General features: G+C 47.1%; 1 protein-coding gene across 1 annotated transcript in view; it reads right to left on the reverse strand.

The window, feature by feature from the left end:
• Positions 1-23,401, reverse strand: part of fibpa (fibroblast growth factor (acidic) intracellular binding protein a) — a 73,939-nt gene that overhangs the window by 44,814 nt on the left and 5,724 nt on the right. The window contains exons 2-4 of the mRNA XM_063036261.1: positions 10,676-10,874; positions 9,731-9,857; positions 3,708-3,808 (exon numbers count right to left, since the gene is read on the reverse strand). Of these exons, the coding sequence (XP_062892331.1) occupies positions 3,708-3,808; positions 9,731-9,857; positions 10,676-10,874 (427 nt within the window). The remainder of the gene's footprint in view (positions 1-3,707; positions 3,809-9,730; positions 9,858-10,675; positions 10,875-23,401) is intronic.

Raw genomic sequence — 23,401 nt, forward strand, 5'->3', positions numbered from 1 at the left:
TTGCTTTCAGTGACTGATGTACAAGAACACCTAGATCTCGTTGTGCTTCCCTTTTTCCTAACTTGACTCCATTTAGATAATAATCTGCCTTCCCATCCTGGTAAGAGGCGGGACATTGGGGATGCCTAATGCTGGGGGTCACTAACCTCCCTTGCTGTGGTTTCAATCCAGCATCCACTAATAGGGCTGATGTGCCTGATAATTATGAAGGGAAGTTGTGCACTTTGTCAGCGGGGCCAGCCGGTGTGTCAAGGAGCTGGACTGACTGCAGACCATGTTGCTGCCTGCTGCTCCAACGCATAGGAGCCGGTGCGTGAAGGCGGCGTGCATTGTAACCGTGTTTGATTGTCTTGCACGTTTCTCTTGCGGCGGCAAGACCCTGTTGGACATTGATGCTGGAAGGTGCCACAGGCCTGTTTCCCCCGTGTGGTGGAGAGACAGGCAGTGAGGAAGCTGCATGGTCTTGGTTGTAGTGAGTACCAGGTCTCAAGCCGCGGGCGGTCCTGGAGAGGAGATGCCAGCAGAGGTATAGAACAGCAGTCCCCAACCACCGGGCCGCAAAGCATGCGCTACCGGGCCGCGAGGAAGCGATATGAGTCAGCTGCACCTTTCCTCATTCCCTGTCACGGCCACTGATCAGCCATTACGCATGCGAGGTCGTGACCCGCGCGTCATCCGTGTCAGGGCGGGAAGGCGATCAACTCCTGGAGCTTGCAAATGACGGCGGGCTGAAAAGTATGTTTGACATAACATCTCTGCCGGCATTCTGGATCAAAGTCAAGGCTGAATATCCTGAGATAGCCACGAAAGCACTGAAAACGTTGCTTCCATTCCCAACATATCTCTGCAATGAATGCAACGAAAACTAAACTGCGGAATAGACTGAACATCAGGAACCCTCTTCGAGTATCACTGTCTCCCATCACCTTTCGATAGGACCGCGTTGTTGCAGGAAAACAAGCCCAGGGCTCGCACTGATTCAGCAATATTGGTGTGTTGCAATGATTTTATATATTCAAACGGGGAAAATATGTGCTGTGCATTTAATATCCAAATGTTACTTAAAATATTATGATTCTATTGACTTACTTATATAACCGTATAACAATTACAGCACGGAAACGGGCCATCTCTGTCCTAGTCCGTGCCGAACGCTACTCTCACCTAGTCCCACCGACCTGCACTCAGCCCATAACCCTCCATTCCTTTCCTGTCCATATACCTATCCAATTTTTCATTAAATGATAATACCGAACCTGCTTCTGCCACTTCTACTGGAAGATCGTTCAACACTTCAAGCTCCCCTGATAATTGACTTATAATTATATTCATACGAGGAAAATATGCGCTCTGTGTTTAATATTAAATTCGTTAGATAAACCCTTTTAGAAACAAAATTGAGTGTATTACCCACTTATCACCTATATTCTGGTAGTGATTAACACCCACCCCCACGAACAGAATCGCCAAAAAGGATTTGCAGGGGGGAATAAATATCGGCAGGTCACGACGCACATGCGCATTGGTGCCCGCGCAAGGCTTCATGGTCATTGTAGTCTTTTGGGCAAAACAACGCATTTGACTGCTACTCTTGTCCATTGGCAAACCCCCCCCCACCACCACCCCGGTCGGCCGGTCCGCAAGAATATTGTCAATATTAAACCGGTCCGCAGTGCAAAAAAGGTTGGGGACCCCTGGTATAGAATGGCGACTGAGCTTGGTTGGAGGCTGCTTTTTTTTTTGCGTGACTATTTTTATTGCTATTTTGAATGTACTGAGTACGTTTAGCACCTTAGCCCCCAGAGGAACGCTGTTTCATTTGGCTGTGTCCATGTTTGATTGAACGGTAATTAAACTTTACTCTGAATTTGGAGCGTTGGAGACCGAGAGGTGGCCTGATAGAAGTTTATAAAATTACGAGAAGCGTCGATGGGGTAAATGTCAAAAGCTAGAGAGCAAAGATTGAAGGCGAGAAGGGGCAAGTTTAAAGGAGACTTGTGAGGCCATTTATTTTAAGTTACGCACAGAGAATGGTAAGTGCCTGGGACTTAATGCCGGGGTAAGTAGTGGAAGCATTGTACAACAGCAATGCTATTTAGACAAGACCAATGAGCAGGCAGGGAGTCGGGGGGGGGGGGTATGGATCATGTTCAGGCAGATGAGGTTAGTTCAAGTTTACACCCTGGTTAGCACAGACACAGTGGGCCGAACAGCCTGCCCCAGTACTCCATGCCCTACGACAGTCACAACTGGCCCAGAATAAACATCCGGAAGCTAAGGGCTCCCTCAGCAGGCACAGAAAGCTGCTCTTCTGGGCACAGCAGCTGTTACAGGAGTCCAGGCCTGGCTGGGAAGGCAACTTCCAAGCTCACAGCTGGTCTAAAAGGCCTCACAGGCTTCACCCTGACGTGGCAAGGGGCAGCCCGCCAGGGCTAACTCTCCGTACTGGGCGCATATGCACTAGAAAGAGGAGTGGGAGAGTGAGAGCCAGAGCGAGACAGGGGCAGGCCAGGGCAAGACAGCAAACAGACGCTTCAAGGAGATTGGGAATGAGCGAACGAGGAAAAAAAAGGGAAGTGGCAAAAGGCAAAAGTGATATAGAGAGAAGGGGCAGGAAAGAGAGTGCATGAGCAGGAGATCGATGCAATCGCGAAGGAGGCACACCAGCGGCTGTACGCACTTCATTAGGAGTCTGAGGAGATTTGCTACGGTGGAGAACATTCGGTACCGAGGCTCCAATGCACAGGATTGGAGAAAGCAACCTCAGCCATCTACATCATGGGCACTGCCATCCCCGCCATCCAGAACACCTTCGGAGGGCGACGCCTCCAGAGCGCAGTATCCATCATGAAGGACCCTCACCACCCGGGACATGTCCTCTCCTCATTACCACCATCAGCGAGGAGGCACACAATAACCGAGGGAAAGCACCTTCCCCTCCGCCGTCAGATTTCCGAACTCTACCTCGCTGTTTTGTCCTCTTTTTGCATATTTATTTACACCTGCGTTATTGCACTGCACTGCCGCCACAAAACAACACATTTCTCCATACACGGCCGTGGTAATAAACGCAATTCTGATGAGGGAGGGAGGCATACTTCAAACATCTCACTGCCTCAGTAAAGCAGGCAGCATAATCAAAGACCCCACCCGCCCAGTCTCCTTCCTCCCACCTCCCTTCGGGCAGAAGATAAAAAAAAAACGCCTGGAAGCACGTACCACCAGGCTCATGGACAGCTTCTTCCCCACTGTTATAAAACTATAAAATAGTTCCTCGCACAATTCGTTGAACTGTTTCACCTCATTCTCCCTCAATGCACTTTGTAATAAATGGACAGTATGCAAGACAAACTTTTCTCTGTGTGTCGGACAATTATAGACCAATACTAATCCCAGAGTGACAAAAAGGAATGGGGGGGGGCAGGGAAGAAAGAAGAAACGGGAGGCACAGCCGAGGAGGGAGAGAGGGGCAGTGCGAGAGGCTCTGCCGGGGAGGGGTGGGACAGCCGGGGGGGAGGAACGGTGCGGGAGGGGGGGGCGCAGCCAGGGAGAGAGGAGGTGCGGGAGGAACAGCAAGGGGGAGAGAGCACGGGACGAATGGCATGGGGGAGAGGGAGTGTAGGGCATTGGGGAAGGGGAAGGGAAAGGGTGAATCGGACAGTATCAGGAGGATGGGGCTTGCAGACAGAACGGGAGGGGACACTTACCCAGCCAGCTGGTCCGACAGTAGGAAGTTCTGCTGGATGTTCTCCACGAGTGACCCTTTCATCTCCTCCACCACTTTGAAAACCCGCTTGAAGTTATCAAACTGCAGGGAGTCAGACAACGAGCTATTAGAACATCGGAACCACAACACAATACCAAAGAGTACAAACACAATACCAAAAGTCACACAAAACACATAATTATGATGTCAGAAAAACATAGTTAGAAAAAATAAGTGTATAAAAGTAATAGCCCCAGTCCCTGAGTATCATGACCTGTAGATCGACGGTGCAAGGAAGTTGTCCTGGAGCCATGTTTCTGCAGGAACAAACCACAGCAGTGCCTCATTTCACACAATTGCAATCCAGCCTGTCGTTCCAGGGACAAACACTAGAGGGCAGCACCAACCCAGTACAGAATCCAGCAGCACACAGCCAGTTCTGGCATCTCCATCACATGACCACAACAGGCGACTCCGAGGCACAAAGGCCTCGTCCACGCAACCCCTCCGCTGGCGGTCCCACCAGTGAATCGGACTCGCTGTATTTTACGTTACCAAGGTCCAACAGGGTCTTGCGGTCACAAGGAAACCATCCAAGCCAATCACATATGCACCTCAGACTTCCACGTTTCCATGGAGGGCTTCCAGACCATTCGGGCTGACCGGAAGTGCACTGAGAGCAGTAAGCATAAAGGAGTTGGGGGCTTGCTGTTCTGGTTAACAACGGATGGTGCAATCCTGGTCACATTACAATCGAGGAACAGGTTTGTAGACCAGGTATTGAACTTTTTGCTGTTGGACTCCGGCCATATTCCACTGAGATACAACACTGGGCATCATGGGAGGTTGTTCCTGCCTGTGGCCATCGAACTTTGCAGCTCATTCCGTGGAGGGTCAGACACCCTGAGCCAATAGGCTGGTCCTGGACTTATTTCCACCTGGCATAGTTTGCATATTGTTGTTTAATTGTTTGTGGGTTTTGTATTGCTATATTTATGCTCTACTCTTGGTTGGTGCAGCTGTAATGAAACCCAATTTCCCTCGGGATCAATAAAGTATTTCTATCTATCTATCTATCTATATCCACCACTTGCTGGATTGCGCACCGCCTGGTGGGTGAAGCAGGCTGCAACAAGTCCGGCCCCAATGCTATCCAGCAACTCACTAGTGGGGTACACCTGACATATATGATGCCCTCGATATCCAGCAGTGCTTTGCAATCGGAAAAAAGACAAAGGACAAACAATTGCACCTTTGCTTGGACCCAGAATGAAGCATAAAACTTGCTGCTGCTGTGCAAAAGTCTGAGGTTCATATACGTAGCCAGGGTGCCCAAGACTTTTGCACAGTACTGTAGTAATTTTATGTATTGCACAAAAAAAGTTCATGATATACATGAGTGATGATAAACCTGATTCTGATCTGGGTCTCTATTGTGGACTGAGAGTGGGAAGGGGGCAGGGAGAGGGGAATCATGGTTGAGGGGAGGGAGTGGGAAGTGCCCAGAGACACATTCTGTAATGATCAATAAACCAATTGTTTGGAATCAAATGACCCTGCCTGGTGTCTCAGGACTGGGTGTGTCTGCACCCACTGCCCCAGCACTCTTAGTCCACAATGCTCCACCCTCACCATTCCCAACATCCTTTGCCCCTGCCAAATTTACAAACTTGCTCTCCGCTCCTCATTGACAAATACAATATATATGTACAGGTGTCCCCCGCTTTTCGAACATTCACTTTACGAAACCTCACTGTTACGAAAGACCTACATTAGTACCCTGTTTTCGCTTTCAAAAGGTGTTTTCACTGTTACGAAACAAAAAAGCAGCGCACAGGGAAAATCAGCGCGCGATAAAAGGCAGCGCGCCGCGCGCCCCCAGCAGCCGCTCTCCCCGGATTTGGAACTGTATTCTCGTCGGCATTGCTTAAACACGTGCCTGTGAGCAGTCGTTTGCAAGATGAGCTCTAAGGCATTGGAAAAGCCTGAAAGAGCTCGTAAGGGTTTTACACTTAGCGTAAAACTAGACATAATTAAGCATTTTGATCATGGGGAACGAAGTAAGGACTAAGTGAGTTTGGCTTGTGGAAGCTGACGGACATGATGTTGAAGAGGTTTTGGCATCCCATGACCAAGAACTGATAGATGAAGAGCTGATGCAATTGGAAGAGGAAAGGATAACAATCAAAACCAAATGCAGTAGCAAACGGACCAAAAGTGACTGCGTGAGATTTTTGCTGCAATGATAAAGTACGACTTTAATTTTGAAAGGGTACGTAGGTTTAAGGGATATTTGCAGGATGGTTTGAGTCCTTATAAAGAACTGTATGATAGAAAAATGCGCAAGGCTCAGCAGTCAAGCAAGCCTTCCGCATCAGCCACAGCAGACGACGAACCTCGACCTTCAACATCGAGGCAGGCAGTCATAGATGATGAGCTGCCTGCTTTAATGGAAACAGACAACGAGATGACACCCCAGTGTCCCACCACCCCAACACCCAGGCCGCGGACAGATACTGTACCGATTTGCGGAGAATGCAGCAGTAGCCGGGAGGCACACAGCACATCTTTTAAGGAAAAAGCCGAAATAAACATGCTAATTAATTAGGTGCCGCCCGACACGCAATTAATTAGCATGTTTATTTTGGCTTTTTTCTTAAAGATGTGCTGGGTGCCTCCCGGCTACCGCTGTACTCCTGCATGCTTCGCGGATCGGTATCTGTCAGCGGCCCGGAGGGTGGGGGCCACTGCACCACGCAAACTGCAACTCAGTCTAACATACCATCATCAGTGTGCTCGGCGCTGAACCAATTCCAGTAAGTAATACTACACTGCACATACATTATTTCTACTTTATATAGGCTGTGTATTTTTACATTGTTATTTGGTATGATTTGGCAACTTCATAGCTTAAAGGTTACTGGAGAGCACTTGCGCCGTGTTTTCGCCAACAGCGCTTGCGTGAGATTTTCTGCGGAGAGCACTTGCGTGAGATTTTCGCTACAGAGAACAGTGCAGTAATGATTGTGGAAAAGTATTTCTACTTTATATAGGTTGTGTATTTATCATATCGTTCCTGCTTTTACTATATGTTACTGTTATTTTAGGTTTTATGTGTTATTTGGCATGATTTAGTGGGTTATTTTTGGGTCTGCAAACGCTCACAAATTTTTCCCATATAAATAAGTGGTAATTGCTTCTTCGCTTTACGGTATTTCGGCTTACGAACCGTTTCATAGGAACGTTCTACCCTCGGATGGCGGGGGAAACTGTATGTGCCTAAGGCTTTTGCTCAGTACTGAACAAGAGCAAAAAAAGAACGTCAAGAGAACAAGAAAAGACCAGATGAAAAAGTAGTCTTGGTCTTCTCAAACCAGACCAGAGATAACAGAAATTGCATTGATAACACTTGACCTCTCAAATAGGGAGATTCAAGTAGGGCTGACACCTGCTGCTGGTCAAGAAGCTTCTAGAAAAATATACAGGCAACTGTAACATAATCATTGGGAAATTCACTGAACAATTACATACATATAGATGATAATGTAAATACATGATCTGTTCTACAACACTCCCCAGGACTGTACTATCTACTGTTTATACTCAGTGGTTACTTTATAAAGGTATCCAGGCGACGGGCCCAGATGGCATCCCAGGACGGGTTCTCCAGGCCTGTGCAAGTGAGCTAGCTGGAGTGTTTGCTGACATCTTCAACTGCTCCTTGCTTCAGTCTAAGATCCCCTCGTGTTTTAAGAAGGCAACGATAATCCCAGTGCCGAAGAAGAGCAAGATGGCATGCCTGAATGACTATCGACCTGTGGCTCTGACATCAATTGCTATGAAGTGCTTCGAGAGATTGGTTATGGCACACATCAACCACAGCCTACCGGTCAACCTCGACGCTTTGCAATTCACCTACCAGAGCAACAGGTCAACGGCAGATGCCATCTCTCCGGCCCTACATTCCTCCTTAGAACACCTGGAGAATAAAGATGCATACGTAAGGCTCCTTTTCATTGACTACAGTTCTGCCTTTAATACCATCATTCCAAATAAACTGATTCCTAAGCTCCGGAACCTGGGCCTTAGCACTCAGATCTGCAGCTGGATCTTCAACTTCCTCACAGACAGGATCCAGGCTGTAAAAACAGGGGACAAGCTCTCCTCTGCAATCACTCTGAGCACCGGTGCCCCACAAGGCTGTGTACTCAGCCCCCCTGCTGTACTCACTGTACACCCATGATTGTGTGGCCAAGTTTCCATCAAACTCAATATATAAGTTTGCTGATGACACAACAATTGTAGGGCGTATCTCAGGTAATGATGAGTTTGAGTACAGAGAGGAAATTAAGAACCTGGTGGCATGGTGCGAAGACAATAACCTATCCTTCAACGTCAGCAAGACGAAGGAATTGATTGTTGACTTCAGAAGGAGTAGCGGACCCCATTTACACCGGTGGTGCGCAAGTGGAACAGGTCAAAAGCTTTAAGTTCCTCGTGATCAATATCACAAATGACCTGACTTGGTCCAGCCAAGCAGAGTCCACTGCCAAGAAGGCCCACCAGCGCCTTTACTTCCTGAGAAAACTAAAGAAATTTGGCCTGTCCCCTAAAACCCTCACTATTTTTTATAGATGCACCGTAGAAAGCATTCTTCTGGGGTGCATCACAACCTGGTATGGAAGTTGTCCTGTCCAAGACCGGAAGAAGCCACAGAAGATCGTGAACACGACGCAGCACATCACACAAACCAATCTTCCGTCCGTGGACTCACTTTACACCGCACGCTGTCGGAGCAGTGCCGCCAGGATAATCAAGGACACGACCCACCCAGCCAACACACTTTTTGTCCCTCTTCCCTCCGGGAGAAGGTTCAGGAGCTTGGAGACTCATACGGCCAGATTTGGAAACAGCTTTTTTCTAACTGTGATAAGACTGCTGAACGGATCCTGACCCGGAGCTGGGCCGTACCCTCCAAATATCTGGACCTGCCTCTCGGTTTTTTTGCACTACCTTACTTCCCATTTTTCTATTTTCTATTTATGATTTATAACTTAAATTTTTAATATTTACTAATTTTAACTAATTTTAATATTTTTAATATTTAATATTTGTAATCCAGGGAGTGTGAAGTGCAGAATCAAATATCGCTGTGATGATTGTACGTTCTAGTACCAATTGTTTGGCGACAATAAAGTATAAAGTATCCTCTGTACCTAATAAAGTGGCCACTGTGTGTATGTTCGTGATCTTCTGCTGCTGTAGCCCATCCACTTCAGGGTTCAACCTGTTGTCCGTTCGGAGATGCTCTTCCACACACCACTGTTGAAACGTGTGGTTATTTGAGTTACTGTCAGCTTCCTGTCAACACGAGTTGTCGGGCCCTTGAAAGGGAGTCCATTAGTTGTGGAATGAATTCAGTGCAATGGCTGAAGTTATTCAAGAGCCTGAGGGTTGTTAACAGTGGAATGAGTTACGGTCGCCTTCCTGTCAGCTTGAACCAGTCTGGCCATTCACCTCTGACCTCTCTCATTAACAAGGCATTTTCACCCACAGAATGGCCGCTCACTGGATGTCTTTTTGTTTCTCGCACCATCCTCTGTAAACTCTAGAGACTGCTGTGCGTGAAAAGTCAAGTCAAGTCAAGTCACTTTTTATTGTCATTTCAACCATAACTGCTGGTACAGTACACAGTAAAATCCCAGGAGGTCAGCAGTTTGGGTCGGGGAGAGTGGCCAGACTGGCTCAAACTGACAGGAAGGCGACAGTAACTCATTCCACTGTTAACAACCATCAGGCTCTTGAATAACTTCAGCCACAACACTGAACTCATTCCACAACGCAAACTGACAACCAAAGTACCTTCCAGCAGGACTTGTTACGAGGCAAAGAATTTAATTTTATCTTTCGTGGAAGGGAAAAGAGACATGAAGCAGTAACTGCAGTTTGTTGATAAGCCAGGAACGAGTTGTCATGGTGCAGGGATGAAGACAGAGCAGCATGCGAGCAATGCCTCGCCCTTACCTGTCTCCGACAGCTCTTCAAGGTGATGCCTGTTTTGGCGCTGACATCATCCAGGTCCTTCTTGGTCCCTTTCGACAGCTTCTTCCCTAGGACCTCCCGCACAAAAGGCTCATCAAATCTATAGTACCTGATGGACGAATAGGGGGTCCGTTCACTTGTTTGACTTCAGTCACACAAAGTACCACAGAAACAGCCAGATGTAGAATACAGCTCCCATTGCACCAGCTCACTATAAATCCCTGAGGCAGGGACACAGACATAGGGCTCCCTTCACACCTTCCCATCACACACTCCCTCTACTGTCCCATCACACACTCCCTCTACTGTCCCAACACACACTCCCTCTACACCGTTCCAACACACACTCCCTCTACACCGTCCCATCACACACTCCTGGGGTCAGACACAGAGTGAAGATCCCTCTACACCGTCCCAACACACACTCCCGGGGTCAGGCACAGAGTGAAACTCCCTCCACACCGTCCCATCACACACTCCAGGGGTCAGACACAGAGTGAAGCTCCCTCTACACCGTCCCATCACACACTCCAGGGGTCAGACACAGAGTGAAGCTCCCTCCCCACCATCCCATCATACACTCCTGGGGTCAGACACAGAATGAAACTCCCTCCACACCGTCCCATCACACACTTCAGGGGTCAGACACAGAGTGAAGCTCCCTCTACACCGTCCCATCACACACTCCAGGGGTCAGACACAGAGTGAAGCTCCCTCCACACCGTCCCATCACACACTCCCGGGGTCAGACACAGAGTGAAGCTCCCTCCCCACCATCCCATCATACACTCCCGGGGTCAGACACAGAGTGAAACATCCTATCAGACACAATTCCAGGGCAGTTACTGAACCAGTTAGTTTCAGTTGCTGATCCAGGGCTCTGATTATTTTTTTCTGGATTTAATTTCCCATATTACCAAGGCTTACTTCTCAATCAGCATGGACTGCATCTGCGGGGGTATCTGGAAGAGCAGCTGATTGATCAGTTTCGGGGGGCTGTGCAAAAACCGCTCCAACATCTGGAAGGTGCGGTAGTGATCCATGGTATCACTTTCCAGCACGTCCGAGGATGCACCGGTCTGCTGCAGGATCCCACTCTCGATCCGAATTGCCACCGCATCGCTGACTGCGGAAGGAAGAGGCACAATGTCAGTTAGGTAGAATGTACGCAGGGGCGGCCATAGATCTCATCTTCGGTGGGGAACAACCGCTTGGCTGGACGGGCTCAGAGGCTGCCATTGTTCCAGGCGCACTCTGATAAAGGGGAACAGTACAGGGCAGAGTCCACAAGCAGCAAGGGCTTCGAAAGTTCCGCTTGCCTTTTTCGAAATAGAGACACCGGAGCTTGTGGATGCCTGAATTTGGAGCAACAGCCCTGTGGGAACCCAACAGGTCAGGCAGTGCCTGTGGAGGGGAATGGACACTTTCTGGCCTAGACCCTTCAAATGGACTGGAAAGAAAGTGGTGGGAGGGGGAGGGAGGAAGATAGTGCCACGTACCATTCAGAGCTAGGTCTTTTTATATACAGTACCAGACGACAACAAACAGAGTGGATCAAACTATATGCACATTTATTACTTACAAGGGAAAGTCTACCTTTGTATATTAAGTTGTTGGTAGGTAGCTTCAATCTTACAGCTCAAAACAGATAGTTTTTTAAGTAGAGTCCAGTAATTCATCCTTAATCACATTCCTTTCTTATCTGTATCTGTCACAATGAGTTGCATTTGGCTTTAATTAGTCCATTTGTCTTTGAGGTCCCCTCCCCCCCAACAGCCATGTCCTGTTTTTCCACTGTTGTCAAAACACTCCCTGCCATAAAATACACACACACACACACACACACACACAAACTATAAAAAGCTCACCTTTTTCTTATAAGCCTTTCATCGCAACACTTCAGCAAACCAGCAAAGCACTCTGGGATCACACAGGTTCCATTTTGTCACACTACATTTTACAAAAGTTAAAAATTCATGAAGATTTCAGGATTACAGATATTTGCACAATAGCCAGTGTCAAAAGGTGGAGAGAGTCCATCTCTGCTTCTCCTTTCCAGTCAAGAGGAAGAGTTTCAACCCAAAACTTCTACTGCCTGTTTCTCTCCGCCGATGCTTCCTGACCCACTGAGTTCCTCCAGCATTTGTCGTCCTTTCACAACACATCAGGAATAATGAGTGAAACCCTCTCACCGCAGGCTTGTAATGAGTTAGCTTTTACTGTGAACCAACCTAGCACCAACACTACTCTACAATGCACGGGGAAATAATGATGAGAAGGCCATTTCCAGTAAATCAACACGTCTAGAGTAAAGAAAAGGACCCATTACACATATCTTAGCCTAAAAGTGCACACATAATCGTCAGAGCTCATTGTTGCGTCAGTCCGGTTTGCCTCACTTCATTTACTCACAGTACCAAACAATTCTGCCTGAAAACTCAGTCCAAGCGAAACATAAAAAAAATTCATGCCACCTTCTGAGGATAAAGCGTCCAACATTCTCCAAGGTCATTTGAGAACTAGTTAATTAAAAGTTATCTGTATGTTCTCCATGTCCACAGGAGGATTTTCTGACAGCAGTATATGTCCTTCCAAATGGGTTCTGTGAGCAATCCCGCCATGTTCTTCACTCACGTTTGTCGTCCGTCTCCATTCTTTCATATCTCTCTCCTTTTTCCTCTCTCTAGAAGACGGCTACCTTCAATCCCGCTATGTTGGTCCAGGGCATCGTATTGGCCAAGTGATAACAAGGCAAACCATACTGGCTGATTCAACAAGGCTAACTTATCAATCAACTGGATTACTCATTTGTATGATGTAATTAAAGGAACACATCACATTTTGTGAAAATCTGCAGAAAATAATACCCAATAGCACACCTGTCTTAATAAAATAAAGTGCAGTCTTAAACTAGGGTATTACATGAGTAACACCAATGCCCAGGAATGGAAAAGGCTACTGAAAGTGGTGGATGCTGCCCAATCTATCACAGACATACCCCTGCACTGAGCGCACCCACAAGTAGGGCTGCCACAAGAAAGCAGCATCCATCATGAAGGTCACCCTCCCTGCCAATCCAGGCCATGCTCTCTTCTTGCTGCTGCCATTGGGCAGGAGGTACCACAGTACGGAGCCTTGGGTCCCACGCCACCAGGTTCAGGAACGGTGATTACCACCGCTCCGCTCTAAGCTGCATGGCCGCACAGTGACTGAAATGCTCCCGTGCACATAGACTTTGTTGCCCCGCAGCTGGACAGTTCTTTTATAGAATGCTTTTTATTAAGGTGCCGCACAGTTTTCAGTAAAAATTCCTGCTCAGAGCAAAGGCTGGTCCGCCCTGCCGTAAAAACAAATTAGAGGGGACATTGGTTATCACCCTACAATGATCGGGCTCCTGAACCAGTGTGGGTAACTTCAATTATCACGACTCTGAACTCATCCTCCAGCCACTTTCAAAGACATTTTTCAACTCGTGTTCTCAGTATTATTTTTTTTAGAAAACAGTGCATCTTCTTTTGCAAGTTGATTGTTTTGTCAGTACTCGTCTGGTTATGTAGAGTTCTTTGTAAACTCCACAGTATTTACTTTTTCCTGTAAATGCCTGTAAGAAAATGAATCCCATGGTAGCATGTACGTCGCTTGACAATAAATCTACTTTGAACTTTGGGTCTCTGGAGCTTTGCTCCTTGCGTCAGTGTGCCTCCCCACTCCTACACAGTGAATTATGAACTGCATCAACACTTGACACTTCTTTCTAGTGAATGATGGTCTGTGTACACATTATTAACTCTACACAGACTCATCGGGGAGCTCTAAAACCTGGAGTCATGTGGAACTGTGAAGAAGGCTGTCTAATACTACAGGATTGAGGTCCGCTGGGAAACTGGGCAAAGGGACGGCAGATGGAATTCAATCCAGACTAGTGCAAAGTGATGCATTTTGGGGAGATAAACCAGGGCAGGACTTAACAGGTGAGTGGGAAAGGTCAAGGGCTGGAGAAGAAAGAATCTGAAAGGAGAGCAGCCCTTGACCTTTCCCACTCACCCAGCTTCGCCTATCACCTTCCAGCTTGCCTCGTTCCCCTATCTCCCTGCCCCACCTTTTAATTCAGGCGTCTCACCCCTTCCCGCTCAGTTCCAAAGGAAGGTCTTGGCCAGAAACGTCGACTGTTCACTCTTTTCGTGGATGCTGCCTGACCTGCTGAGTTTGCGTTTGTGTGTTGCTCTCTGGATTTCCAGTATCTGCAGATTTTCTCGTGTGTACAATTCATAGGAGCAGAATTAAGCCATTTGGCCCACCGAGTCTGTTCCTCCATTCCATGACGGCTGATTTATTATCCCTCTCAACCCCGTTCTCCAGCTTTCTCCCCGTAACCTTCGACTCCCTGACTAATCAGGAACCTCTCAACCCCCCACTTTAAATATACCCAATACCTCAGCAGCACAGTGTGAAGAAGACGCATGGCATGTTTGCCTTCATCGAACAGAGGTCATTGAGTACAAGAATTGGGACATCATGTCACGGCTCTATAGGACGTTGGTGAGAACACATCTGAAATACCGAAAGCCTTCTGATCGCCATACAACAAGAAGGGCATGATCAAGCTGGAGAGGGTGCAGAAAAGTTTCATTGGATGTTGCCAGAACTCATGGGCTCAGTGTTGACTGAATAGGCTGGGACTTAAGAGTGAAGGAACCGTGGAGGGGTTGATCTGGTCCTAGGGTTGAGGTTCTGAACTGGAAGAAGGCCAAATCTGGAGAAATGAGAAAGGATCTGAAAAGCGTGGATTGGGACAGGTTGTTCTCTGGCAAAGATGTGATTGGTAGGTGGGAAGCCTTCAAAGGGGAAATTTGAGAGTGCAGAGTTTGTATGTTCCTGTCAGGATTAAAGGCAAATTGAATAGGAATAAGGAACCTTGGTTCTCAAGGGATATTGCAACTCTGATAAAGAAGAAGATGGAGTTGTATGAAATGTATAGGAAACAGGGGGAAAATCAGGTGCTTGAGGAGTATAAGAAGTGCAAGAAAATACTTAAGAAAGAAGTCGGGAGGGCTAAAAGAAGACATGAGGTTGCCTTGGCAGTCAAAGTGAAGGAGAATCCGAAGAGCTTTTACAAGTATATTAAGAGCAAAAGGATTGTAAGGGATAAAATTGGTCCTCTTGAAGATCAGGGTGGTCGGCTTTGTGCAGAACCAAAGGAAATGGGGGAGATCTTAAATAGGTTTTTTGTGTCTGTATTTACTAAGGAAGCTGGCATGAAATCTATGGAATTGAGGGAATCAAGTAGTGAGACCATGGAAACTGTACAGATTGAAAAGGAGGAGGTGCTTGCTGTCTTGAGGAAAATTAAAGTGGATAAATCCCCGGGACCTGACAGAGTGTTCCCTCGGACCTTGAAGGAGACTAGTGTTGAAATTGCGGGGGCCCTGGCAGAAATATTTAAAATGTCGCTGTCTACGGGTGAAGTGCCGGAGGATTGGAGAGTGGCTCATGTTGTTCCGTTGTTTAAAAAAGGATCAAAAAGTAATCCGGGAAATTATAGGCCAGTGAGTTTAACGTCAGTAGTAGGTAAGTTATTGGAGGGAGTACTAAAAGACAGAATCTACAAACATTTGGATAGACAGGGGCTTATTAGGGAGAGTCAACATGGCTTTGTGCGTGGTAGGTCATGTTTGACCAATCTGTTGGAGTTTTTCGAGGAGGTTACCAGGAAAGTGGATGAAGGGAAGGCAGTGGATATTGTCTACATGGACTTCAGTAAGGCCTTTAACAAGGTCCCACATGGGAGGTTAGTTAGGAAAATTCAGTCGCTAGGTATACATGGAGAGGTGGTAAATTGGATTAGACATTGGCTCGATGGAAGAAGCCAGAGAGTGGAGGTAGAGAATTGCCTCTCTGAGTGGAGGCCTGTGACTAGTGGTGTGCCACAGGGATCAGTGCTGGGTCCATTGTTATTTGTCATCTATATCAATGATCTGGATGATAATGTGGTAAATTGGATCAGCAAGTTTGCTGATGATACAAAGATTGGAGGTGTAGTAGACAGTGAGGAAGGTTTTAAGAGCCTGCAGAGGGACTTGGACCAGCTGGAAAAATGGACTGAAAAATGGCAGATGGAGTTTAATACTGACAAGTGTGAGGTATTGCACGTTGGAAGGACAAACCAACGTAGAACATACAGGGTTAATGGTAAGGTACTGAGGAGTGCAGTGGAACAGAGGGATCTGGGGATACAGATACAAAATTCCCTAAAAGTGTCGTCACAAGTAGATAGGGTGGTAAAGAGAGCTTTTGGTACATTGGCCTTTATTAATCGAAGTATTGAGTATAAGAGCTGGAATGTTATGATGAGGTTGTACAAGGCATTGGTGAGGCCAAATCTGGAGTATTCTGTTCAGTTTTGGTCACCAAATTACAGGAAGGATATAAATAAGGTTGAAAGAGTGCAGAGAAGGTTTACAAGGATGTTGCCGGGTTTGAGAAACTCAGTTACAGAGAAAGGTTGAATAGGTTAGGACTTTATTCTTCTACACGGGAATGAGGGGAGATTTGATAGAGGTATATAAAATTATGATGGGTATAGATAGAGTGAATGCAAGCAGGCTTTTTCCACTGAGGCAAAGGGAGAAAAAACCCAGAGGACATGGGTTAAGGGTGAGGGGGGGAAAGTTTAAAGGGAACATTGGGGGGGGCTTCTTCACACAGAGAGTGGTGGGAGTATGGAATGAGCTGCCAGACGAAGTGGTAAATGCGGGTTCTTTTTTAACATTTAAGAATAAATTGGACAGATACATGGATGGGAGGTGTATGGAGGGATATGGTTCGTGTGCAGGTCAGTGGGACTAGGCAGAAAATGGTTCGGCACAGCCAAGAAGGGCCAAAGGGCCTGTTTCTTTGCTGTAGTTTCTATGGTTCTATGGGTGACTTGATAAGAGTTTTATAAAATGATAGGAGGTGTTTTATTTTTCAACAGAAACATATGGGAGCTTCACCGAAGGGGAGCGTAGAACTCGAGGGCATCGGTTTAAGGTGAGGGGGAGAAGATAGAAATGGGCAAGATTTCCCATGGCGGGGGGCTACTAAGCTGCAGAGAGTTGTAAACTCAGTCAGCTCCATCATGGGTACTAGCCTCCATAGTATCCAGGACACCTTCAAGGAGCAATACCTTATTAAGGACCCCCACCACCCAGGTCATGCCTTGTTCTCATTGTCACCATCAGGGAGGAGGTACAGGAGCCTGAAGACGCACACTCAGCGATTCAGGAACAGCTTCTTCCCCTCTGCCATCTGATTTCTAAATGAACATTGAACCTATGAACACTACCTCACCACTTTTTTTTATTTCTGGTTTTTCTTTTACATGACTTATTTTACCTTAGCTATTTAATCAATACATATATACTTACTGTAATTCAGTTCTTTATCTATATTTATTTATCATGTATTGCATTGTACTGCTGCCATAAAGTTAATGAATTTCATGACATATATCAGTGATATTAAACCTGATTTTGTTTCTTCTCATTGCTGCCATCAGGAGGGAGGTACAGGAGCCTGAAGGCACACTCAACCATTCAGGAACAGCTTCTTCCCCTTCCGCCAACCGATTTCAAAATGGATATTTAACCCATGAACACCACCTCACTTTTTTTTTTCATTTGTTATTTTGTACTATTTAACTATTATATATATTTACTGTAATTCAGTTTTTTTCTTTAGTATCATGAATTTCACTCCACTGCTGCCACAAAGTCAATAAATTTCACGATATTTATCAGTGATATTAAACCTGACTCTGATTCTGATTCTGACAGACGGTGGTGGGTGTTAAGTGGTAGAACTTCTCCTGGACGGTCCCAAGGCCGGCCGCGAAAGGAGGACGGTTGGACACGGGGCTAGCAACCCCATGCTGTAAAAACCCAGAGCTAACAGACGCTCCAAAGACCTCATCGCTGGGAGATGAGCTACCCTTGAGGACGACTTGAAAGACTGACCCAGGACAGATACTTTGCCAAGTCACTGTCGGCGGCCTATACCCCATGACAGGTGACAGGCTTAAGTAAGGAATTTAAGTGGTAGAGGCAAATACAATTACAATGTTTGAAAGGCACTTTCCTATATAGATAGGAAAGGTTTAGAGCAGGAGTTCCCAACCCTTCTATAAGTCACAGACTAATTTTTGGGTTTAGGTTATTCACACGTAGCAAATGGCTTTGGCCACCAGTCTTCTGTTTATTGACAATTTTTAGATTGTCACAATGCATTTCCTAAATGCTGCGAATTCCAGTCCATTTGTAACAATGCATTTCCTAAAAGCTGTGAATACCGGAATACCAGTCCAGACTGGCTGGTGCCTGTGGGATGGATGTAAACCAGGAGGTGTGAGGTTTGCATGTAGTTTCAAAGACAGCATTATCTATACTGTGTAAATACAGATTGTCCTTCATGTTAAGCACGTAAAATACCAAATAATTGTATTGTGGATTCAGCTTGGAACAATGGATTCCTGGACACCAGTCCTGATGCTGCTGGCTCCGGTGGGATGGATGTAATCGGGAGGTGTGAAGTTTGTATGTAGCTTCAAAAGAAAGCATTGTCTATACTTTGTAAATATGGAATTGTCCTTTGTGTGTGTAGCATAAAAATATCGAGCCCCACGTTGGGCAACAGACCTTTCCACTGAAAGGGTCTCCATATGCCTGCTGTACGTTATTTTATCAAATAAAGAAGTTGCTTTGTATCTACCAGTAACTCTCTTTCCGGTGATTTCATTCACGCAACAACACGGATCAATATTATTAAGCAAGGAGTCTGTGGACCACAGGTTTGGGAACCCCTGGTTTAGACAGAGGTGGGCCAAAAACACAAATGGGACCAGCTCAGCTGGGCACCTCGGATGGGCACGGATGAGTCGGGCCGAAGGGCCCATTTCGTATAACTCCAAGCACAATTCAGGTCTCTCCCCCACCCACTCCCTGCGGTATTGAACAACCTGAAAGTAAACTCGGACAGAGTTGAGGGTAGGAGGTACGGGCAGGCAGGTGTGCAATAAGCTTTACCACCATCGAGCTGCATGAGTAGGCTGGTCAAAGACACAGCTTGAATTCTAGACTAGGAGCAGGTGTCTCTTGTCTGCCGTGCCCACGGGCACCAAACCTCCACCCCTCACTTTACCGCACCTAGTTCGTCGCCTTCTGTGCCTTTGCAATGTGGGCTGTCAATGCTATGGACACCTCTGCCCCAGGCAGAATGTTCTGGAAATCTATCCAAGTTAAACATGAATGCTACAGGTTCCAGGATAATGGTCTTGTTTTATATTTGTTTGAGACAGTCACGTCACTGAGTCAGTGATTCTCACTGAACCTGGAGCACATTCGGCACATTTATGTAGGTAGGGTGCCTAAGACTTTTGCACAGGACTGTATTTGTCAACGTGGAGCGACGAGCGAGTTTGCCAATCTGGCAGGATCAAAGGATGTTGGGAATGGCGAGGGTGGGGCGCCACGGAGGGGTGTGGGACAGGAAGCAGAGGAGGAGTGCAAGGGGTGGGAGGTGGATCAGTTGCAGGCACACTCAGCCCTGAGACGCCAGGCAACAACTGGTTTATTGATCATTACAGAATGTCTCTCTGGTGCTTCCCACTCCCTCCCCTCTCCCTTCCCCTTTTCCCAGCCATGACTCCCCTCTCCCTGTCCCCTTCCCACTCTCAGTCCACGATAGAGACCCAGATCAGAATCAGGTTTATCATCACTCACATGTCATGAAATTTCCTTTTCTTTTGCGGCAGCAGTATAGTGCAAAATATAAAATTACTACAGTACTGTGCAAAAGTCAGTCTCCCTAGGGGAAGATAGACATGCAAGATGCAGGAGCAGAATTAGGCCATTCAGCCCATCAAGTCTGCTTTGCCATTCCATCATGGCCGATTTATTATCCCCCTCAGCCCCCTTCTCCCGGTAACCTTTGGTGCCCTGACTAATCAAGAACCTTATCAACCTCTGCTTTAAGTACACTCAATGACTTGGCCTCGACAGCCGTCTGTGGCAATGAATTCCACAGATTCACCACTCTCTGGCTAAAGAAATTCCTCCTTATCTCCATTCTAAAGGGACCTCCTTGTATTTTGCGACTGTGGTCTCTGGTCCAGGACACCCCCACGAGAGGAAACATCCTCTCCACGTTCACTCTATCTTTCAATATTGGATAGGTAGCAATGAGATTGTCCTCCCTCACCTCATTCCTCTAAACTACAGTGAGTTTAGGCACAGAGCTCCTCATACATTAACTCTTTCATCCCTGTGAATCTCCTCTAAACTCTCTCCAATGTCAACACATCCTTTCTTAGCTAACAGGCCCAAAATTGCCCTTGTGGAGTCAAAGTCGAGTTTATTGTCAGATACACAGGTCCATTGGAAAACTTGGGAGCAGCACTACAGACACAAAGTACCTCGTAAGCAGCATTCACAATAAACACACAAAATTACACGCAGCTTCTCCAAAAAAGAGCGACGTGGGAACTAAAAGAGTGATCATAGTGTTATTACACCGAGTTTAGTGATTAGAGTTGTGCCAGTGATTCAAGAGCAATATTTCCCCTCCCCCTATCTTAACCGCACCTGTGTCCTGACAAGTTGCGTCTCCATCTGGTCTGGGAGCAGCCGAGCATCGGACCGGAAGTCCCTACAAAGGACTGTGAGAACGGTCGAGAGGATCGTAGGTGTCTCCCTACCGTCCATCGGGGACATTTATCAGGAGCGCTGCATACACAGGACCCTCAGTATTATCAAGGATCCCACCCATCCATCCAGCATCCTCTTTGACTTTCTACCATCAGGCAGGAGACTCCGATGCATAAAGACAAGAACAGGCAGGATGGGAAACAGTTTCTTCCCTCAGTCCATCAGGCTTCTGAACTCCCTGCCGCAACATATTCAAAGTGCTACCAGTTAATCTGTTCCGCACCTGACAATATTTAATATTAATGCACTTTGTTCGTTATTTGTGTGTAGATTTTATTCTTATCTTTGTAAGTTATGTATTTGTGTGTACTACTGTGCTTTACACCCCGGTTCAGAGAAAGGTCGCCTCGTTTCTACATACGTTATACATGTATATAATCATATATAGATAAATGACAATAAAATTAAACAGATATGGTTTTGAACCAGGAGGTTTCTCTACCTCCTGCCCAATGGGAGTTGAAAGAAGATGGCGTGGCCCGGACAGTGGGGATATTTGATGGATGTTGCCTTCTTGGAGGTAATACATCTTGGTCACACCGGTAAAAGGAAATTCCTTCCCTGAAGGGCAGTAGTGAGCTGGGTTGTATTTTCTTTCCCCCCAACATTCACTCGGTGTTTATCGGAACACACGCACAAGGCTGGAGGAAACTCAGCAGGTCGGAGAGGAATAAAGAGCCGACATTTCCGGTTGAGACCCTTTATCGGGACTGGAAAGGAAGGGGGAAGAAGACAGAAGCCAGCATTTTGTGTGTGTGTGTGTTACTCCAGAACTGGATTCTTCAGAATCGCTTGTATTTAATGTCTATTGTTAATTGTGCCGGTCAAAATTTCCAGCATCTGCAGAGTCTCGTTTGTTGTTAACGAGACCGGCTTTTATTTTTAAATTTGGATGTTACGCTGCAGCTGGCGTCTCCGCGAGCACTTGACCGCGTCTGCAGCAACTCAGCTGCCGAGCTACGGCAGCAGTCAGCACTGCAAGCCGCGGCTCACGGGAAGGGAAATGATGCGCACTGCTCCCCTCGTCAGGAGAGAGACACGGGAAGGAAATGGAGCACGTCACTCTGTTATTTAAGGCCTGAGGAAGCCGTTGCTCTGACCTTGACAGAAGACAGCGGCGGGGGGGGGGGGGGCCCCCATGTGCGTCACACCAAAATACACAAGCTGCTCTGAGCCTGCCAGGAAAGAGGACGGTGGCACAAGACAAATGGACGTCAGAATGGAAGGCAGTGACGAACGCCGCACGTGCCAACCTGTGTCAGAGCCATGACTATTCACCGCACTCACAATGATGGGGTGGATAGTCACCTGTCCATATGGCACAGCCACAAAGGGTGGTGATATTTTACGCTTTGTAGACAGTTACACTGAAAGATCGACTTATTCCCCCACATTGTGCTGTAGGTTTTCTACGTTTCTATGTTATAAACATCTACGTGTATTAGGAACTTGCTGTGGTGGATATGCGCAACAAAAAAAAAATGACAGCGTTCGACAATTACACAGAATAACGAACTACGTAAAAATAAATTTAGAGATTAAACTACAGGTACAGAATAAAATGTGAATCAATAAATATCAGCATGTGTTTACAATGGAAGCAGCCTCCAGACCTGCACCACCAGGTTCAGGGACAGTTATCACCCCTCAACCATCAGGTCCCACACCACCAGGTTCAGGAACAGTTATTACCCCTCAACCATCAGGTCCCACACCACCAGGTTCAGGAACAGTTATTACCTCTCAACTATCAGGTCCCACACCACCAGGTTCAGGGACAGTTATCACCCCTCAACCATCAGGTTCCTGAAATGGATAACTTCATTCCCCGCAACTCTGAACTGATTCCATAACCTACGGACTCACTTTCACAGACTCTGTAAGTCATGTTCTCAACATTTATTTGTTATTTAATTATCTGTCTGTCTGTCTATGTCTGTCTATTTTTTTTTTGCACAGATCATTTGCACATTGGTTGTTTGTCAGTCTTTGTGGGCAGCTTTCACTCATTCTATTGTGTTTCTTTGCATTCACTGTAAACGCCCACAAGAAAATGAATCTCAGGGGAGTATATGTCCTTTGGTGATAACTTTACGTAGACTTTTTGACGGCTTTCTATGTTGATTCCAGTGCCTCCACCACTTTCCCAGGCAGTAGGTTTCAGATTGCACCCAGACACTGGGAAGGCTTCGTGAGAGTTGGTAAGTAGCGGGAATGCTACGTCGGGGTGTATGGGGGTGCCCAGGGAGTAGAAGCACCTGTGGTGAAGAGCAGTCTGCTCTAATCCGGGCAGCTCATTCACCTCTGGTCCCCGCCGGACACCCAGCTCTCACCTGTGGCTCCAAGTAGCTGTCTGCCCGCGACAGCGGCCACTCTCCGGTACACCCCTACGACAGGTGGCTGAACCAGGTGAGGGCAGCCGGTGAGGAGAGAACATGCCTGTGCTAGCCCCGGTGGACTGGGCGAATGAGGTCTGCAGTGAGAGCCAACGGCCAGGAAGGCTGTAGTGCAAGGCTCCGTGGAGAGCGATGGCACACAAGACGTCGCGGTCATCTACTGCGACCGAGGAAGACCCCGGTTTGTGACGTTGGCTCGTACCACTGGACCCGGACTTCTGCGGTCGAGGGAGTGGAACTGCCCCAGTGCAACAGCTTTTCCACTTTACAAAACCCTCCCGCACGGGTTTCCTGTCATCGGACACGAGGGGCAACAACCACCACGTTGAAGCCGGAAGCGTGGCAACACATCATTGGACTGTGCTGGTCACTGACGCAAACGGTGCGTTTCACCGCACGCTTCGATGCACGTGCGGCAAATAAAAGCGATCATTCCTCAGATCCCCTTTGAGCTCCTAATCCTCACCGTAAATCCGAAAGTTAGCAACGCATATAGCGAAGGTCATAGACCGATACAG

This window comes from Mobula hypostoma, chromosome 30 (genome assembly GCF_963921235.1).
Source record: "Mobula hypostoma chromosome 30, sMobHyp1.1, whole genome shotgun sequence".
NCBI lineage: Eukaryota > Metazoa > Chordata > Chondrichthyes > Myliobatiformes > Myliobatidae > Mobula > Mobula hypostoma.